Genomic DNA, 18,792 nt, shown 5'->3' with positions numbered 1-18,792 from the left:
CTGGCACCACTCATGGCCCAGTTGGTACACCAGGACCAGTGTGGGTTCATCCCTGGCAGCAACACCGCAATGAATCTACGGCGGTTGAACCATATCCTACATGACGTGCGCGGCGGAGAGAATCCCCAGGTCCTGGTCTCGATAGACTTAGCCAAAGCGTTTGACACTGTTAGTTGGGGGTACCTGTTGGAGGTGCTTCGACGGGTAGGCCTAGGGCCCGTATTTTGCAGATGGATCCAGATACTGTATCAAGCACCTCGAGCCAGGGTTAAACTTGGGGCTGCACGCTCGGAGGATTGGGCGCTGGGGAGGGGCACTCGACAGGGGTGCCCCCTCTCACCGCTCCTGTTTGCCCTGGCGATTGAGCCATTGGCTGTTGAGGTCCGGACCACGATGTCCCAATGGGGGATCAAAGTGGGGAACACTGTGCACACGGTTTCCTTGTATGCAGACGATGCCCTGTTTTATTTAACTTCTCCGCGGGAATCGCTGCCAGTCTTGCTACAGCTGCTGGACCGTTTTGGGTCAGCCTCGGGCCTGCGCATTAACGCAGGAAAGTCCCTGATCTTCCCCCTGGCGGGATATGATGCGGACATGCGTGGGGACTTGCCTAACCTGGGACTGCGGTGGGAACTGGAGGCCTTCCGCTATTTGGGGATCCAGGTGGCACCGTCAGATGAACAGTTACTGGCCCGGAATGCGGATCGGGTGATTAAATCCCTGCAGCAGTCGGTGTCCTTTTGGAACACACTGCCTCTCTCCCTGATGGGGCGCCTGGCGGTGGCCAAAATGGTAATGTTACCGAGCGTGCTATACACCTTGCAAAACTCTTTGTGCCCGCTTCCCCAGCGAATATTTCGTACCCTTAACACACTCCTCATGTCCTTACTCTGGGCGGGCAAGCGAAGTAGAGTTGCCCTGCACACAATTGTCCGGAGCTGGGAGGAAGGGGGACTGGAGGCGCCTAGATTTGACCTATATTACTATGCGGCCCAACTATTGCCGGCTGCCAGGTGGTTCGCAGATTCAGACAACTGGGAACTGCAGCTCCTGGCGGGTAGAGCGGATGAGAGAACGGTACAACTGGCTCTGATGCACGGGAGAGGAGCGGATGGGGCACTGCCATACATAGTGCGACACACAGCGGCAATCTGGCAGCGCTTTGTGGAAAAAATCTTACGTAGAGCCCCATTCCACAGGGAGCTGCCAGTATGGATCCTGGCCCCAGTGATGGCCATGGAGGAACACATGCCTTTCCGAGAGTGGAGAGCAGGCGGTTGCGAGCTACTGGCAGACCTTTACCAAGATGATACGTTTTTGACCATCGAGCGGGCAACGGAGACCTTCGGACTCAGTGGAGGCCAATACCTGCAATATAGGGGCCTTCACGACATGGCGCGGGACACCTGGCCGCAATTCCCTGAGGCACCCCCGACGTCCCATACCCTCAATATTATCCTCTCCTGTGGTAGGGGCAGGAGATTGATAACCTTATTGTATTCGGCTATGCGACGGGACTCCACCCGCCGATCCCCCCAGCCTGGATGGCATGGGAAGCTGACCTGGGGCTTGCTTTGGAACCGGGGCAGCGCAAACGCATAGGCGCCCTTACCCGGAAGGTGTCGTGTAACGCAAGGTGTAAATTGATTCATTTCAATTTTATGCACCGCACATATGTGACACCGGTCACCCTGAGGCGTATTTCCCCGGAAAAAAGGGACGATTGTCCCAGATGTGGTGCGGCGGGAGCGGCCTTCCTCCATCTGGCATGGGACTGCCCGTTGGTCAAAGCATTCTGGCGGTCAGTGGTGGAGCGCATTCGTACGGTTACCGATCTCCGGATGGAGTTGACTCCCCTTCATTGCTTGTTGGCCTTGGTCCCTAAACCCAGGAAGCGTAACCTGTCATACAAGATGATACAACTGCTATTGGTGTTGGCGAGGAGAAGGGTAGCGATTACATGGATGGGACAGAGGGCCCCAGAGGTGTCGCAGTGGCTTAGAGATGTGGGGGAATGGTCCCTAGCAGAGGAAACATTCATGCAGCATGTGCGTAGGGATGAGAAGCTGCAAGAAGACTTACTTGCGTGGAGAATGATGCGTGTGGAGGGAGCGACTGCTGAGGATTCGGAGGGCACGAGTGCGGAGTTGTTCACCCCTGAGGGTACAGGGTCCGAAAATGAGGGTGGAGGGGAGGGGGAAGGAGAGTGCTGAATTGGTGTGGGGCCTAGCCTGCCACGCACATATATGTTCAATCGTGGTGGTGTTGAGTTTCAATCCCGGAAGGTTTTCCTTCATATTTTTGTTACACGTTGCTGTCTCATCTGCCCCTGGGAGTGCCATACTGAGGTGAACGAACTGTATACACATTGTTTTTTTCCTACTCTATGCCAGTTTTGGGGGGGGGGGGGTCTATCGGGGAGTTGGGAGGTAACCTACATAAAAGCAACACAAAAAGCGGATCAGATTATCCTGCTGCACAGATGGATTGCCATGTTCTCCTTTGTTCTGACACGCTACCACCTACCGCCGCCCGGCCTTCGGGGTGTGGGCTGATGGGCGATATGATACTCAACTGTAGATTTGAAGATTATGGTAATTGCAAATGGTACTGTCGGCATATTTGTTTTGTATATGAGATGATTCTGCAACAAAAATAAAGTTTTCAAAAAAAAAAGGTTGTGTTCTTTGGAGTTCCTTGTTGGACTGATAAGTACTTGCCGATATGTTGTATTACCTGTAAGGAAAAGCGTCCATGAGAGGTTCTGATGTGATATTTAAATGCATTACCATAGTCGCTTCTTGTAGGATCCCCAGGTTAATACAGTTACCCCGTTGCCTGTCAGAGAGTTTGATATGATAGGCGGGGTCAGTTAGTGTTTCACTGCTAGATGATCTGGTTATTAATCTAATGAAATGTTCACCCATTTATAGGAAATGTAACCGGAACGTGTTTTATGAAATATCTCAATGCAATGCTGACAAATTAATATTGCATCGCTCTATTTGAAAGCTTATATAAAAGATCTTGATTCTTTCAAATACAACTTCTGGTGTGGTCTCCATTATTGCGCCACTGTGTCTTACATTGGATGTGTGCGTTAAGTAGCTGCTTTACACACAAGCCCCTGGCTGCCTTGCTGCTCGCGCCATGCTACCCCCTTGAGGGCTGGTAACCCCAGGTCTCACTAAGACTATCTGAGAAGGGAACTGGAAAAGGAAATTGACCCAAACCAGATCTGAAATGACAGATTGACCATACACATACTCTGTCTGCCATTAACGCATAAGAGAACGGGTGTCACAAATTTTACTTGAGTTCCAAATTCTCTCTTACCAAGGAGAGAGGATGCTCCACAGAGTATCCTGAGGACTACTTTGCAACCGGAGCTAATGTCTTCCTAATAATCAGCTTTTAAGAGGTGAATAGATATCACCTGCTGTCTGATCTGGTGGAAGAACTTCCTGTCTTAACCTAGAAATCTGATGATTTCATCCTGAGCGAGAGGGAAGGAGCAAAAGGATTTTGAAGCTGTGGTCCACCCACCAGAGACTCACAGCTAGCATGACAGGTGCTCAAGCCTGGCAGCTCCTCACTGACATATTTGAGGAAACCACAGCACTTCAGAAGCATGCTTGAGTGGCTCCCGCTGTCATCCCAGCTGTGGCCAATGCCAGAGTCTGCCCAAATGGCTTGCCTGAATGAAGAAGAGATTATCGTTGGCATGACTGTGGCACAGCAGATCTGAGACCCAGCAGTCCTTGATTCTGAAGAAGAATCCCGCAAACTTGTGGTGCCCACCCTAGTGTACCCAGCTGACCGCATGAGAGGCTAGCATGGTATGGATCCAGCTTATGCTTCATGGACTGCTCCACTCCGAAAGCAAACCTGGTGCCTCCAGGCACTCTGTGCCTGAGCCCTGATTAGTGTTCATGGTGCTGGAGTCCAGAGTTCCCGATTGAACTTATTCATCCTTTTCTCCCTTTTCTCCAAAGCACCTCAAAGCCATGAAGTTGGTTCTAGAGTGCTGCACCTGGAACAAGGACTGGGGCTGTGTCATGTCCCTAGGAGGCCCAGGGGGTCCACCATTAAGAATCAACCAGATCAGAGGATATGGACCCACTGCTGCCTTTTGGACAAGTTGTAAGCTATTGAAAAAAGGTTCTTGAACTGCCAAACAAATGCAGAAATCGTAGTCAAGCTGTGACTGGATAATGACATTTACAACAGTCACATGTACCAAGAGGGCTCATAAATGTGAGTTTTCTGTTACGTGTCTTTGAAAAAAGTTTGTTTCTGCAGAGGCCTGAGCTTTCAGTGTTAACTTAGAGACCAAGATCAACCCCGGTTTGCGCACTGTTTTGGCTGGAATGGATTTGGTACACTTGGTTTCGGGTCAGGCCTATAACTCCATAGTGTGATCTGTGGAGATTTCTAAATGACCTTACTTGTGAAAGCATTTAACGTTAGCAAGCTCATAGAGCATGTTGCCAACCAGGAAGCAAGCATAGTAGATTGATCCTTATTTCCACCTCTTTGGATAGAACAAACATCAATTTCTTGTCGTCCTCATACATGTTGGATCTAATGCTCATTGCACAGAGAAGGATTGACAACTGTAGGAAGCAGGGTCTGTATATACTATAGCAAAATGAGGTACAGTGTTCCAGTGGAACCCCAAAGGTACGCATGGGTTAAAGTAGATAGCACCTTACTCTCCATTTGTGGTAAAGTGGGCGAGCAGTAAGGCTTTATCAGAGGGTAGTGTTAAGCATTTGTTGTACACACTCGGGCAGCAAATGATGCCACACACTTAACCCCTTGCGCGCTGGCCGAATTTATGAGCTGGGCAGGGTTCGATGGCCCCCGCCCATCGTTGGCACACGCCCACCGTGACGCGTGACGGCTGGGGCCGTCCACAGCACGCAAGGGGTTAAAGACTGAACTCTGACCAGTTTGTTTGTACACAAATACTTTTTAGTTTTTTTTATTTCTAGAGCCAAGGCATGCCTAGTGCTGGTAAGTGAAGTAATACTTTGAAAATGAATAGTCAGTGATTTACAGTTGAATGCAGGTTCAAATGCTGTTGGTTGATTTACAGGTAAGGCAACAGTTCGAAATTACTTTTCAGTTACGTTACAGATTACTGTGCAGATTAATTTTGCTAATCAGTGTGATACGCCTAGATATCGCACTGTGACATTTCCTAGACAAAAGGTAAGTATTTCACATTTAGTATATTTGCAGTTTTCAAAGTTTTCATACAAACCAACTCCACACTTGAAACAATTTTCAAGAAAAGCAGGCAATGCAATCCTATGGGAGAAAATGGAGGTATCGGTTTACACAGGGAAGTAGTTATTAGTGGGAGGTGGCATTATGGGGTTAGAACCAGTGTTCCCCCAGGGTTGAGGATGCACTCTCAAAACACCCTCAGCGGCACTATGGCGGGCGGGAGCTGAGTGCTGAGGCCCAATGTTATCCAGTGGGGGATAGGCGGCCCTCGGTTGGTGGCTGCTCACAAACAAAGCTCCTGGACTTAAGCTCAGGGCAAGTAAGGATCCAGTTTAGTGCATAAGGTGCACCCACAGCGACAAAGGTGGGGGCTGGGTGCTGTTTTGGCGTCGGGTGCCCTGTTTTCAATGGGAGTTGTCAGTTTCGGATTATGGGTGCAGGCTGGTCCAGGAAGACTTCCGGGAAAAATCAACAGCTGTGCAGGTAAGTTGGAGGTCTCTGGGATGTAGGTGCACCTTTGGTACTCTTCTCCAGGGCGGCTGAAGGCAAGGGTGCCTTTTGAGGTTGGATTTCACCTTACCGTGCCACCTCGTGGTTGGGGGGTGGGGGACTCTGTGCAGAGGCTGCAGGCGACGTCGGCGAGTACTGGAGGGGACTCCAGACAGTGGACTGGGACTCTGTAGCGATGTGGGACCTTGCTGGGACCAGTGAGCAACCCACTGGCATCGGTTGCAGTGGTGGTTACAGGCGTCTGGTTTCTTTGTCCTCAGCAGGCTCTGAGTCTTTGTTTGTTATTCTTTTGAACAGAGCACTGTTCACAGAAGATCCGCTCTTTGTTGAAGGCAGTCAGTCCTCCCAGGGTTTTTGGAGGTCGCTGGCTGCACGACAAGGTGATATTTGGCGCAGGATGTCTGGAAACTGCAGACATGCCCGTAGGGCTGTGGCTAAGTCAGTTCTTCTTTGCAGTCTCCATCTGCTGGATGTATTCTTTCATCTTTCTTCCGTTTAGGTTGCGAGAATCTGTCTTCTTGGTTCAGGGCTGCCCCCTAAATACTGTATTTAGGGGGCGTTTTAGGGGTCTCGAGGTCAGTAGCCAATAGGCTACTGATCTTATGGTGACTACACCCTTGGCGTGATCTCTCCACGTGGGGGAGTGGGCTCAATCCCTAATGCATCTGCAAGATGCTGGGCACTGAGGAGTGGGCTTCACCGCGCCTCCCCCACCGGAGAAGTGGGGTTGGCAGAGGTGGGCACACCTTCTGAGCTGTGCTAATTTTTCCTGCCTGTCTTCCCATCGAAAAGGAGGGGAGACAGGAAGGAGGCCCGCTCCTGATAGCAGGAGAGGCTGGGGGTCGGGTTACAAAGGCGGCAAGGTCTTTCAAGCTCCCCTGTCACAGTTGCTCTTCCTGGCCTGGGGGAGGTGTGACTACCTCTGCCCAGGAAAGGCTTTGTTTCTGGGCTCAGGGAGCAAAATCTCCCACCCCAGGGGTCCAGAAACATGTCTTGTGTGGCAGGCTGGTGTGTACCAGTCAGGGAACCCACCAGAGGCTGGGCGTTTTTCAAGGGGCATCTCTAAGATGCCCTCTGACTGCAATTTTAATTAAATCCCACACTGGCTGTTTTGTTATGTTTCGTCTTATGGGGCGGCGGGGCATGATTGGGATGCCTGTGTGGGTGGGGGGACTGAAAGAGGGTTTTTTCATATGTATTGTTATGTGGTACAGAGTGCAATCTGACAAGCAGAACGACAATCTGCCAAGCAGAACGATTTATACAGACAGCATGCAACATTACAGTGTGATATGATGATTGAACCTAATGTGAATGGTAGCTGAGTTAGGCAAACTTATATGGATAACGTGGAACGTCGGGGGCCTCAATAGTCTAAAGAAAACTAGACAGGTGCTTGCCTACTTGGATAGGCATAATGTACAAGCGGCGTTTCTGCAAGAGACCCACCTGACTAAACAGACAGCCGAGAAGGTAGCCACGAAGTGGGCTGATTTTAGGTGGGCCTCCAGTTATTCCTCCTATGCAAGAGGTGTCATGATATTGATAAAGAAAGGCTGCCCCTTCCAGGCGACTCATGTGGATATCGATGATGATGGCAGGTATCTCATTGTGCAAGGGTCAATGGGTGACATGTCACTGACTCTGATTAATTTGTACCATCCTAATATCGATGACCCTTGTTTTTATGAGGAGGTATGGAATAAGATCTATCATTTGCCGCTAGCTCCGATTGTCTGTGGAGGGGATCTCAATGTGGTCCTAGATCTTAATGGATCGTCAATCTAGGGTGGATCCGGTATTTAAGAAGGCTTTGCAGGTGGTTAGGGATGGTATGCAAGCACTGTCTCTCATTGATGTTTGGAGGCTGAGGCATCCATGGGAGAGGGAGGGTATGTACCATTTCTATGCACAACACTCATGGTCTAGGCTGGACTATTGGTTAGTTACAGACTAAGTTAATTCACTGATCACTAATGCCCATCACCTGCCCAGACCACGATCAGATCCCTCCCCAGTTCTCATTCAAACGCTTATCCCTGCTTATATACCGCCTCTGTTTCAGGGGAGGCTGCAAGCCACGGCACTGCTAGATCAGGTATTCCGGGAAGGGTGCGCAACGCTATTGCCAACGTTTTTGAAGAAAATATTGGCTCAGTTGATAGTTTGGGTATGAGGTGGGAAGCGTTCAAAGTTACTATTCGAGAGGTATGTATAGGATTGCAGGCTTGAGTTCTGAAATCGATAAAGGGCTCTATGGAGTGCTTGGAACAAGACTAGCTAGTTCTTGAGCGTGAATATGACGCAATGCTGGATCCTCAGATTCTGGCCTCCATCAGATCGAAAGTTACGCAATACAATTACCTTGCAGACTCAGAAATAAAGCACGTATTGCGTCGCTGGGCAGCTAGATACTATGGCGAGGGTGGACGTCCTGGCAGAGCATTAGCGGAGAAGATCAAGGGGCCCGGGGCAAAACACAGAATGATACAATCCATTGTGGATGGGGACGATAGACTCTGTGATATTGAGGGTATCCATGCTACCTTTGTGCAATATTATACGAACATGTATCAAGTTAGACAAACCGCGGGGGAAGAGGGGATTGCTCAATATCTCGAAGACATAGCCTTGGTGTGGCTTTCCAAGGGGCAGCAGAAATTGTTAATGCATCCTATCACGATTGGAGAAATGTAAGATGCGATTAAAGCTTTGCCAAATGGGAAAGCTGCTGGCACGGATGGACTCCCTGTGGAGCTATATAAGGAGTATGCGGAGTTGCTGGTGCCACACCTCCATGCCATGTTTGACGATGCTTATGAGCAACAACTGTTGCCGGGCACCCTTTTGGAGGCTTTGATTGTCACTTTATTGAAGCCAGGCAAGGAGTCTGACAAATGTGAGTCATATCGCCCCTTATCCCTAATGAATACGGATATCAAAATACTGGCAAAGGTCCTGCCACAAGGTTGCAGCTGTTGTTGCCCGTCATGGTCTTGCCGGATCAGTCGGGTTTTGTCCCATCGCGCTCCACGGCCCACAACTTACGTACGCTCTTTGCTGTCCTGCATCTTCTAGAGCCCACTCTGCCAGCTGTGGCGGTCCTCTTGGACGCCGCTAAAGCTTTTGATTCTATCTCCTAGCGGTATACGATAGCGGTACTACATCGTATGGGTGTCCCCTATATCTACACCAATTGGATTAAGTTACTCTATGAACAACCCTTGGCTAGATTGAGGGTGAATGGTAGGAAGTCTGAATCCTTCCCAATTAGGCGTGGGACGCAGCAGGGATTCAGCTGTCGCCTATACTTTTTGCTATTGTACTGGAGCCATTGGCTTGTATATTGCGGCAGCGGCATGCCAAGGCTACGTTGCGCTTTCACCAGAGACCATTAGCGGTGTCTATGTACGCTGACGATATGGTTTTATATGTGCGGGAGTCAGCAGTTTACTTGGACCAGCTCATCAAGGAATACCTGAGATTTGAATGGTATTCCGGTTTAGGTATCAACTGGGATAAGTCTGTAGTGTTTTCTCTGACACCGGCCACACAGCGATTTGCGCTCAAATTCCTGTTAGTGTGGAGTGACGAGCCTGTTAAATATTTGGGTGTGTGGATTCATAGAGATCCACAATGTGTTGCCAGTGAAAACTACGGTACGGCGATTACTCAGTTAGAGGAGCAAGTCGCTCGCTGGATACACCTACCTCTAACTTTTTTGGACCGCGTTGCTTTGCTTAAAATGGTAATCCTGCCCACATTTTTGTACTACTTTAATACTATACCCATAGTGCTGAAGTCTCATTTCTTTAATACGCTTCACGGATTGTTGATAAGGGGGAGAAGCCACGTATTAGTTGGGATGTCCTCACGCGCCCTTATGAGAGAGGTGGCTTTAAGGTACCTGACATGCATCTGTATTATTTGTGTGCACATGCACCTTATGCCTTTTTTTTGGCAAAGTGCACCTCCCTGTACGCCGCATGTCGCGGTTGAAGCTGGGGCAGTGAGGCCGGTACCATTGCAAGCGATGATTGTTAACAATGCGTCAGTCTTTGAGAAAGGCGAAATAGACACGGTATAGTGTACAGCGCGGGCCTGGAGGGAGCTTGGGAGGCGTGCTGGGAGATTGCCGTTATATGCACCATCCATGCCCCTGCTGCATCATGACGGGATCTCAGTGACTAGGGAACCCGGCGCTCTCGCAGTATTACATGAGGCTGGGATACGCAATATGGGGGATGTTTATGATGCTGGTCAGTTTATCAGTATACAGTCGTTGATGGGGGGAATACTAAGCCCGCGATGGCGACATTCATTTAAAGTCATTTACGAGCTGCGATTAGGGCATTATACCCTGGATTTCCTGCTGAGCCTCCTGACCTGACAGCGTTACAATTACTGTATTCCTCACCCCTTCAAACTAAATTGGTTACCAGACTATAAAATGCTTCACAAGCCGATGAGACAAATGTTGCTTTAGGGTCTATGTGTAGATGGAATGCTGTGTTACCACAACTGCTCAGACGATGACTGGGAATCCTGCTGTAAGCTGACAGGTCTCTATGCGTCCAATGGCAATCTGCGATTAATACATTATAAGTATCTACATCAAATGTATTATACGCATTTGCAGCGACATAAGTATGGGCTTAGGACATCGTCCTGTTGCAGATGCTGCGGATTGGAGGAAGCTGATTTCTGTCATCTTGCATGGAATTGTCCAAAGGTATCGGACTTTTGGGTCAAAGTTATAGAGGCTCTGGGGGAGATGGTTGGTGAGCCTGTACCCTGTGATATGACGGTCTGTATGTTAGGAAATGTGTTGAAGCTCAAGGCCCCAAATCGGAAGCTGGTTGCGATGGCCCTGTTACTGGCACAACGCAGAGTGTCCATTCATTGGGATGGTAGACCATCGCCCCAACTGACGCAGTGGTTGAAAGATGTTGCCTATAGTCGTGACCAATTGGTATGCTATGGGGAGGAATTGCCGCAGGCCTCCAGACCTCGGGATTTTTGGGGACCGTTCAATGAGTATGTACTGGCTCTTCCAATGACTAATATCCTTGTTTACTGCCTTCTCAAATGTGGTTAATGTAATTATCCTCCTACTGTATGAACTTGAGGTATACCTGTTTGTCGTATTGTGGTCATGCATTGCTGCTATGTATTCTGTACAATGTGCTCCTAAATGAAATTTGCCTGTTATTTTTTACCTGAAAATTTTATAAATAAAACTTTTTAAAAAAAAATCCCACACTGGCATCACTGTGGGTTTAATGTGCTGAGATGTTTGATACCAAACTTCCCCGTTTTCAGTAAAGCCATTATGGTGCTGTGGAGTTGATAATGACAAACACCCGGCACCATATACTATTAATGGAATTACTGCACTTACAATGTCTAAGAATTGGTCTAGGCACTGTAGGGGTACAGGGCTCGTGCCCCTGTACCCTCACCACTGGTATAGTACACCCTGCTAGTGGGGTGGCTGACCTATGCCAGGGCAGTGGGTTGTTGGCATGGCACACATGGATGATGACACTTCACTTTGTTCTGCACCAAAACATACAGCCTGCAAATGGCTGTGTGTGTAAAGGTACTGGGCCTCTAAGGGTGGCACAAGAAGTACTGCAGCCCTTAGAGGCCTTCCCTTGCCACAGTGCCCTTGGTACCTTTTACAAGGGACTGAATTATGGCCAGAGAGGTTCCAATTTGGGGTACAAGGTACAGCTCTGGGAAAGAACAAAGACCCTGGGAACCTGATTGGCAGGGACCCAGGGCACATGAAGTCAAGTTGCATCAGTAGTCTGGCACCAAGTGGGGGGGGTTACTGCAACAGAAACCCAGCTTCCTACAATAAAGCATGTATGTCAAAATAGAACCCTGGGGAACAACCTGGCTGGAAAGGCACAGTCATGAGTGAAAGATGGTAGCGCTACCAAACAAATGTCTCAGAGGTAAGCTCCGCATACTCCAGGAAAAAACTCTTGAAAATCGATGTCACAGAGTTTCTCACGCAGGAAATGGCTGCCAGTCGTGTGGAATGCTACCAACAAATACTAGAGTGGCAAACCAACTTGATCCACGTTCCTATTGAAGGTCATCCAGGTTTAAAGGACACTAGCTTCTGCATAGCAGCATGGTCTAAATTCTGCTTGGATGGCATCAAGAAGCCCCCTACTACATGCAGTTAACCAATGACCACACATACCATAACAGTGAAGTTGGCCATTAGTTATTAGAGGAATCTGGGTACAGAGATTGCTTTTTGAGATAGGGTTGACCACTACGCTTTTCCATTTGTCAAATACAACCCGAGGTTTAAGGGAACCTTGCTGTTTTGCACACATCCAGTCCTGAAAATCACTCTCACCAGAATTATTGAGATATCTAGGTTTTGCTATGAGTTAATAGAAAAACTGGGATTACAGCACCATGATCTTTGCTAGTGAATCAATTTGGTAGATTGGCAACATTTTTGTAAATATTAAAAAATGTTGACTGTGCGGGCAGAGATTTTATCCTTATACATGTGAAAAGAGGTGTCTATATGTTAAGTTGAAGTGGCTAGACTGCAATAATGTCTGACCTGATGATTTACAATAAAGAAGATGAAACTTAAATATGTCTTCATCTATACTTTTTCTTCTTGAATTTACACCATCCTGTGGTGTGAGGCTGCTGGCTGGGCTCCCTCTGCTTGAGCTCACATTAATGCGATGCATAGTTTAGTAAGTGTTTTATCCCCTCTTTAAATGCTTACTTTGGTAATGTGATTAGTCGAATTCCCTAATAAAGACAGACATATACTTAAAAATGGGAACTAAATGAAAGTGTTACAGCACAAAAGGTGTAATATTATGTTGAGCCACCTAAACATCTCCTCCTATACAGATCAAGAGTAATTCATTTGAAAGATGAACTAACCTCTTGGAGATTAAAATAAATATCTATACGAAATATCGAAAACTGTGCAAGCAGGTGATAGAGCCATAAAATGGCCATATATAGAGATTATGGCTGAATTCAGTTTTATTCTTGAAGAGAATATCCTCTCAATAGATGGAACTGGTGACTATGTGTTACTTATTTATGGATCTAAAAAGTAATCATGGAGTTTAATTATCCTTCCCATTAAAAAAATTAATGTAAAAAGCGCCCCAGTAAAAAGATACAATCTTGCAAGAAAACGAAATTCTTTAAGACACATATTTATTGCTTAGCAAATTGCTCAGTGACCAATACTGCCATTAGTGAGGCCTCAATTTACTGCACTTACAAGACGTGGCCTTCTAGACTGATACTGTGGGATAATGTTGGCTGTTCTGAGAGGGTTTTAAAAAATGAAGATTTTATATTTTGCGTTTTTATGAACTGTGTTTTCTGTGTAGTTTGGCTGTGCTACAAAATACCCTTCAAAACTAATTGAAATGGTTCATCTTGTATAGCTATTGAAAAGTTTAATTTTTATCCAGGGAGAATATCCTTAAACATGGACAAACAATGGAGTGGATAGATTGTGATTTTGACGGAGTTGTACCAAAATAATATTGTGGTGGTGGCTTTTGCAATTATTTTAAGAATTTCTTCCCCAAAATATTTTGCGGCAAATTTTTTTCCAGCAAGCTTTTTTTTCAGGTGAACTCTACTTTGAATAAAATGTTGGGTTTTTTCCTGTTTTCCTTTTCTTAAATGCAATTTTTGATAGATTGTTTTTCTTTTTGCCACCTGAATTTTGTGAGGTTGGCAAATTTTTATTTAAAAACCATATGTTCAAATTTATGACGGCAGATCAAGAAGTCCTGTTTTGATAGTTTTACTTTTTGCTCTCTAATAAGGTTTAAGCTTTTAAGCTCACGTTAATTTAACATTTAAACTATTTGTTTTTTTTAGTGTTGTATCACTCAGTCTATATTTGTATAACAAATGTATAGGATTGTGTTTAGTAAATTTGTAATGAAAATCGGAATGAAAGTACTTAAAAATGATTAACCAGTCATAGGTTTTCTGGCGCTCTGCTGCTTCCTTGTCTTTTGTCTTGTACTTGGTGAATTTATTCTGAAGTTCACTGTTTTTTGCAAGGCAAAATTGTGCAAGTAATTTCTGAAGGTGGTTGTAACAGAAAAATCAGATCCAGATTGTGGAACCAAAATCAGCCCTGGAATAAATTCTCAAACAATTTGAGGGCAGTGGGTGGGCCTGCAGACGACAACAGTTGAGAGCACTGAAGACGGTGTGAGCGCCCCAAAGTAAAAACACATTGGGTGCATTGAGGGATAAGTAAGTATTTCAAGACTACAAGTAAAAGAAAATGAGTGGCAAAGAACCACTTTGCAGGAGAGAATTCTGCACGGTCGAGTTTTGTGTTTGTATAGTTAAAAGGAAGTTATAGGTGTGCACAGAAAATGTTCAGTGGCAGAACTGTAACTGTTGTGTGTTGTGCCTTCCATCGTGAGTTTTTCTGGCTGAATGTTTTCTTTCTTTTAGCACTTGTAGTTTTGCTTTTAAGAGTTGTAGTATTGTGGGCCTTTATAAAGTGAAAATATAGCTCCAGGCGCCTGTGGATCACCGTACATAATAGCAGGATACATAGCCACCACACAAAGATAGAGAGACACGTAGATATGTTTACAGTGAAAATCTAAGGCAAAAATGCCTTGCAATACGGATGAATAAGGGAAAGGAAAAAACAAGATGGCCTTGATTTTGCACATTAAAGCAAGCTAGGGCCCTGCCTTAGAGCGTGCATGTTCGTACTTTTTTGTTTTATAACTGCTGATTCACAAAAAGCGGTCAATAAGAAATCCAAGGCAAGTAGTGGAGGATGAAAGGCAGGAGGGAAACCATCTGTATTCCTACTGTTATAACTCACCGGCTTGGTTCTTCCTTCACTTATTCGAACAGGTTCTATCCTTCTGGTTTTGAATCTCAGATGCTGCACAAAGATCTGGGGTTGAATGATGTCCATGTATGAATTTAGGCAAGACCCCTGGAATTTTGTAATTCTGCTGCAGCTGCAGTGTTTGCCGTATAATTATTGATTTGCCACACAACCATAATCTACTGCATAATTAGTATATTTTTACCAAAAAAAATGTTTTTATCTCAAACGAATCAAAAGTTGTTAAAGATGTGGTGGCATATGTTGCAGTGGAGTGAAAACCTGTTTGCATAGGGTGACTGGTCACCTTTCAGCAGCTTATTGCTGAACTTGGGTGTTAAAGTGGTACTAATAAGATGAACCCTTTGATAAGATCGTGTTAACATGGGTGAAATGAAAAATTAATGAAGTAGGACTACGACAAAATCAGCTGCATCATTCTTCATAATTTTGTCATTCCTGCTGCATAATTTTGTCCTCCTACCACATAAATCCAGCGGCCCTGAAGTTAGGCTAATGATGTTGCTAGCCTACAGCACACTGACATTGGAAGTAGGTAACAATGTAAGTAGGCACGGAAAAATATATGCATGGAGAGTTGTATTGGCTAAAACCTCAACACTGGCATGTATCCATTTAGAAGTGATAGTGATAGGAGCATGGGACAGCGGCAGCGGCGGCAATAAAAACAATGGCATGATTAGATCTAAAAGGGCCTGTTTTCGTTTCTACACAACATTGTTCTCTTTCACTCTCTCAGCAAGTTTTGTTTAATAGACAAAACGTTACTAGTCGATCTAATGAGATTTCCTGCTGATGACACATATTATTCACTATATTCGCTAATATTTTACTAGCGCTGCATTTATCAAGTACATTGTAAAATGTAGTAAATGCAAGCAGTATCTTAAGTGTTTTCATTTTTACTTTGTACAAATGCATTGAGTGTCTGTTTTCCTTTAGCAGGTGAGTTCAGTAGTTTGATTCTCATTTTTTATGGAATTATATCCCATGAATGAAGTTGTAAAAAGTATGACTTTTTTTGTTTTGTCGGAGGACATGTTGAGAGCATGTCTTTCTTGCAGCAGACCACATAAAACTGTTACTCTTTTGTTTTCTTTCTCATCACCAATGTCCCCAGGTTCCATATCGCCTGCATGCTGTCCTAGTCCACGAAGGCCAGGCTAACGCAGGGCACTACTGGGCTTATGTTTACAGCCACACTAACCGGACCTGGCTAAAGTACAATGATATTTCCGTGACTGAGTCGAGTTGGGAAGAGTTGGCACGTGACTCCTTTGGGGGACTGAAGAACGCCAGTGCTTACTGCCTGATTTATGTCAATGACCAAATGCCTCACAATAGTGCAGGTAAATGCTTAGTTCGCATTACATGGATAAAGCCTCAAGATATCTGAAAATCTCATGTGGTTCAAGTAGTTGGATGACAGAATTTATAACTTTTAGTGTGTATTTAAGTAAAATGCAAATGACCAATTTTCCGCTGTTTTGTTGTTGTCTAGTCTAACCCAACTATTTACCATAGAGGGCATGTGCAAAAAAAAGTACTTCAGATTTTATTTTGTTGGTTTCAAGGACTTTTACTGAAGCTTTATGAGGGCTTTTTAATTTGAATTTGCATTTGCTGTTCACTGGCATGGATGCATTTCCCCCAAACATTATTAAAATAGAAAAACTTTATATAAGAGTTTATATTGGATTAGTTACTTGCTAAGAAGGGGCTAACTTACAGTTGTCATTTTTAGGTCTCGGCCTGACGTAAGCAGTGCATGCACTGCTCTCGTCATACGAGGCTTCTTGGAATCGATATGATTCCAGAAGCCCTGTCCCATCTCAGCCTTTATTTTTTATTCGTGTGCGTTGTTTGGTGTCACAAATTATGCCAAAGGCAGTGCAGTTATTGCACTGAAGGCATGTCAATCGCTGCTTGTTGCCACCCTGTCTCCTTTTATCCACGCCCAGCGGGATTGGATCTCTCACTTGCGGCTTGATACTGTCTCCTTCATTTGCTGGGATGCACTCTTGCTTTTTCTTTGTTAGCGTGGACCGCAGCTTGAGCACTTAAGTCTCTCCCCGCTGCACACTGGCGACAGCTTGATCACGTTAGTCTCTCTTGGGAGTCTCCTTACCCAAGGGTGGGAGTGGTAGGGGGGGCTATAGACCCCGGATCTCCGGGGCAAAGGTCATGACGAAACACAAACGTCCCAGCCGTAATACATGAGGCCTCCACCTCCCATCGATTTAGTGTTAATTATGCTATTTCTGCTAAAAAAAATTGACGCCAGAATGGTAGGGAGTCAGAAAATTACAGCTCTATTGCCCGAACCTCATTTAGAAGGTCTGGACCTCTCCTTTAAAAGTCCTCACCCCCTGCCTATTGGGGAAACGCAGTGCCCACATGCCACCATAGCCCAGGGTGGCAGAAACTCTGTGCAGACCACTCAAGATTGCACGTGCCCTGGGGGTACCGCCCCTGCGGTGCGAGGGGGGACATCACATGCCATTTGATATATGATTTAAGTCCTAAGAATTCAAGGCAGCCCCCCCCTCCCCCCCCCCCTGCTCAATATCAGGAAGGACATCACCCCCATGGACAGGAAGCAACCCTCCCCTGCCCATATACAGGAAGGGAGTGGACTCAACATGTACAAGTGGTGGTCAGGGAATCCTTTCCTTCTGTGACCAGGTCACAAAGCCACACCCCAATCACCACAACTGCATATGTTAAAGATCACTTTATTGTAAACCAAGTGTATGTGCACTCCGCCTTCACTTGCTAAGGGCAGCGGTCTTAGAAAAGAAGAGCAAATGAATCTAAATTACTCCTCCCGGGGGATCGCAAACGGACAATTGTGTGATAGGAGACTGTTATTGTTCGTAGAGCCCCCCCCCCCCCCCCATCCTTTCCTCCACGTGGTCTATATATGTCCTAAGTGAGGTCCCGCCCCTCTCGGACAGGAGGACTGGTTGCAGTCACCGCCTGTGTCTTACCCGGATGTTTGTTTGTTTTTGTAAAGCGCTTAGCTGCCCATGGGCTTCCTAGCTCTGGATGAAAGGGCGGGCAGTTGGGGGTTAGTGAGAAAAGCCACGCCTGGAGCTTGTCCCTAAAGTGCTCCTCCCTGAACAGTCACTGCTCCCGGGCATAGCTGTGACCTCCCCCTCACCTTCCCCCCTCCATAGGCTGAGTTTGAAGGGGTTCCAATCCTTTCAAGTGGTTATTCAGGGAGGGGGGGGGGTGGAGGGGGTGGGGGGGGGTCTCTAAAACGTTAGCTGCAGAGATAGTCATTTCCTGAACAAGCACAGGCTGAAAGACTCCCTCCCCTGAACAGGCGCTCAGAGAGGTTATCAGACTAGAGATTGTGTGAAGAAAGCACCTCCTCCACTCCGACACCCCAGGGGCAAGAGGTGCCCTCCCCCCACTCTATCATTACTCCGAGTTCACTTGAGACTCTCCTGGAGTGTGCTCTCAGTGGGACCCTTGGCACCTCCTTGAACCCTCTCGGTGGATCCTGCAATTTAAGAAAATTTTATTTTTATGTCATGCCAAACTAAACCAAATCAGAACTGGGAGTCCCAGAATGCAAAGCGCTGTTGGCTCAAAAATGCCATGGAGGTGGAAGACGTGACACAGGATATTCAGCCGCTTTCCAGGCATGTGCACATAAGACCCTCACGCCCCAAATACCAACGGGATCCTAACCAGTATTATTTAGCATTAAGTTTTAGGTCACAAAAAAAGATAACTGTTGGAATTCCTGAAGGATGGCAGGACTGAGAGGATAGATAAAGATGCTGTTTATTGACCATCCACTCTCTTCACTGGAGAGCACACCAACATTCCACAGGGAGCTTCAGGGGTGGGAGAAACCAACTAGGGCGGAAAGGTAGGGGTGGACAGAATATACCAACAGGACTGATTGCAACACGTCTCCCTTCCTTTTAATGTGGACCAAAGGAAAACAAGGGAAAGGGACACCTGTGGTGGCAAATGGTCGGCTGGAGAAAACCTGCCAGAAGAACAACAGCCGCAGTTAACACAGCAAGATATATTACGTATGTACATTTACAATATTGTCAAAACTTGGACATATACTCCATAAGTCCAAAGAAAGACTTGAGTTCCTCTTTGTTCCTCGGATT

The 18,792-nt window shown here is 46.3% G+C and overlaps 1 protein-coding gene across 7 annotated transcripts in view; it reads left to right on the top strand.

The window, feature by feature from the left end:
* Positions 1–18,792, top strand: part of USP28 (ubiquitin specific peptidase 28) — a 504,161-nt gene that overhangs the window by 323,951 nt on the left and 161,418 nt on the right. For all 7 annotated transcript variants that reach the window (XM_086957384.1, XM_086957380.1, XM_086957386.1 and 4 more), the window contains one exon: positions 15,774–16,002. In XM_086957384.1, coding sequence (XP_086813510.1) covers positions 15,774–16,002 — 229 coding nt within the window. The remainder of the gene's footprint in view (positions 1–15,773; positions 16,003–18,792) is intronic.

Source organism: Lissotriton vulgaris, chromosome 2_1 (genome assembly GCF_964263255.1).
Source record: "Lissotriton vulgaris chromosome 2_1, aLisVul1.2, whole genome shotgun sequence".
Taxonomy (NCBI): Eukaryota; Metazoa; Chordata; class Amphibia; order Caudata; family Salamandridae; genus Lissotriton; species Lissotriton vulgaris.
This window is presented reverse-complemented; position numbering and strand designations above follow the sequence as displayed.